This window comes from Morone saxatilis, unplaced genomic scaffold, assembly GCF_004916995.1.
Source record: "Morone saxatilis isolate NCDOM2014 unplaced genomic scaffold, NCSU_SB_2.0 Contig3, whole genome shotgun sequence".
Taxonomy (NCBI): domain Eukaryota; kingdom Metazoa; phylum Chordata; class Actinopteri; family Moronidae; genus Morone; species Morone saxatilis.
The window spans coordinates 23,274,844-23,276,846 of NW_023339873.1; the positions used below are offsets into that span (position 1 = coordinate 23,274,844).

General features: G+C 42.3%; 1 protein-coding gene across 1 annotated transcript in view; it reads left to right on the forward strand.

Annotated features, from left to right (window-relative positions):
* LOC118337191 (GTPase IMAP family member 9-like) overlaps window positions 1–1,977 on the forward strand; it is a 4,855-nt gene extending 2,878 nt beyond the window's left edge. The window contains exon 2 of the mRNA XM_035674098.1: window positions 439–1,977. Coding sequence (XP_035529991.1) covers window positions 439–1,425 — 987 coding nt within the window. The 3' untranslated portion in view covers window positions 1,426–1,977. The remainder of the gene's footprint in view (window positions 1–438) is intronic.
* Window positions 1,978–2,003: the final 26 nt, after the last annotated feature.

Consider the following 2,003-nt stretch of genomic DNA (forward strand, 5'->3'; position numbering starts at 1 on the left):
CTTCTGTTATGAATTGGCGCAATACAAATAATCAAATTGAATTGAACTTAATAAGATGGCTTTCCACTAGTTGGCTTTCCTTTCCTTGAGTACTTTTATTTGGTCTTTATTAAGTTTAACTGAATTGTTAATGCCTTTCTGTCTTACATAAAGCCTCAAAGTTGAAAGGTGCTGTACACCTGTGTCGCCTTACTGTCATTTACACTTACATGACGCTCTGAGAAAATTCTTTCACTTGTTCTAAACCCGTTGGATAACATCAACAATGCATTGTCATCAAGCTAAACAAAGGCTGTTTTATCAGCCTTGTAGCCTGGCTGTCGTGGTTAAGTTCAGATATAGTCTCATTAGGTGTAACTTTAATCTTCTGTTTTCAAAAATGTTAACAGCTAAGATCTTTCATCTGGAGTGTGCACACAGTCTCTTGTTTGATGGAAGGGGTATTTCTCTCTGACAGGATTCAGAGCCACCACAGATCCAAATGAAAGGAGGATTGTTCTAGTGGGGAAGACTGGAGTAGGGAAGAGTGCAGCAGGAAACACCATTCTGGGCAGGGAAGCATTCGAGTCGGAATTGTCTCCAGCTTCCCAGACGGCTGAGTGCCAGAAAGCCAAGGGGAATGTCGGGGACCGAAAAGTGGCCGTCATTGACACTCCAGGGTTGTTTGACACTAATTTCACCCAAGAAGAAGTATTGAAGAGGATCAAGATGTGCATCTCTCTGTCTGCCCCTGGTCCTCATGCCTTCCTGGTAGTTCTTCAGCTGGGCAGATTTACCCAGGAGGAGAAGGAAACCGTCAAGATGATTCAGACCACTTTTGGTGAAGATGCAGCTAAATACACAATGGTTTTGTTCACACATGGAGATCAGCTGAAGAAGCAAACCATTGAGGGCTATATTTCCGAGAGTCCCGACCTGAAAGCCCTCATTCGGAAGTGCTACAGTCAATACCATGTCTTTAACAACGAAATTAAAGACCCTGAACAAACCAGTCAGCTCCTCGACAAAATCGACAAGATGACTATGGCTAACGGTGGAAGCTACTACACCAACGAAATGTTCATGAGAGCAGAGGCAGCCATAGAGAAGGAGAAACAGCGAGTCCTGAAGGAGCTGGAAGCACAGAGGCAGAGGGAGCTGGACAAACTGAGAACCAAATACGCAGAGGAGGCCTACCACAGGGAGGAGAAGCGAGTGATTAGGAGATACGACTATGAAGCCAGAGCTCGTGCTGAAAGGTCCAATGATTTTGTCGCTGCTCCAGTGATGGTTATAGCGACGACCTGTGGCGCTGTTGTCGGAGGTCTGCTCGGAGTTGTAGGAGGTCCAATCGGTTTGGCAGTCGGAGCTGCAGCTGGAGCAGTTGTTGGAGCTACTGTTGGTGCATTATCACTCAGAGTCTCAGAGCGTTGCAGTGTTCAATGAGGACATTTCCTGTCCATTATTGCAGTTAGCAGTCCCCTTTTCCTACTCGCATCACCACACTGAAATTCTACTGTTCGCCTTGGAGGACCACCTCTTTGTGGAATTCTCTCTCCTGACTGGATAAAATGGGAACAGGATGCCAGAAAACTGGGAGAGAATATAGAGCTATTTAACACTTATTTTAACTTAAAAATATTGCTTACAGCACCTTTCAATTATGTTTATATTTAATTGTTTTCCAGGAAAATGATATCCCTCTAGTCTTGGGTCATGTTCATTTGCTTCTTAGTAAATGCTCATAATCACTTTTCGTTCACAATTTGAAAATTTTGTACCAGAAATAGGTACACAGTAAAACTTCATACAGGGATTTAGTAGAATCAAGTAATCTTTTCTCATTACCTTAACATAAATATTTAAAGTTAAATAACCTTTTTTTAGTTGTTGTTTTCTGACCACTTCAGAACTTAAAAGAAGAGAAAAGAACTATGGACATGAATTCCTTTAACTTGAAGTCTTTTAACTCTAAATGATGAGTTGGACATACACCAATCAGCCTTAACATTATGACCACTGAC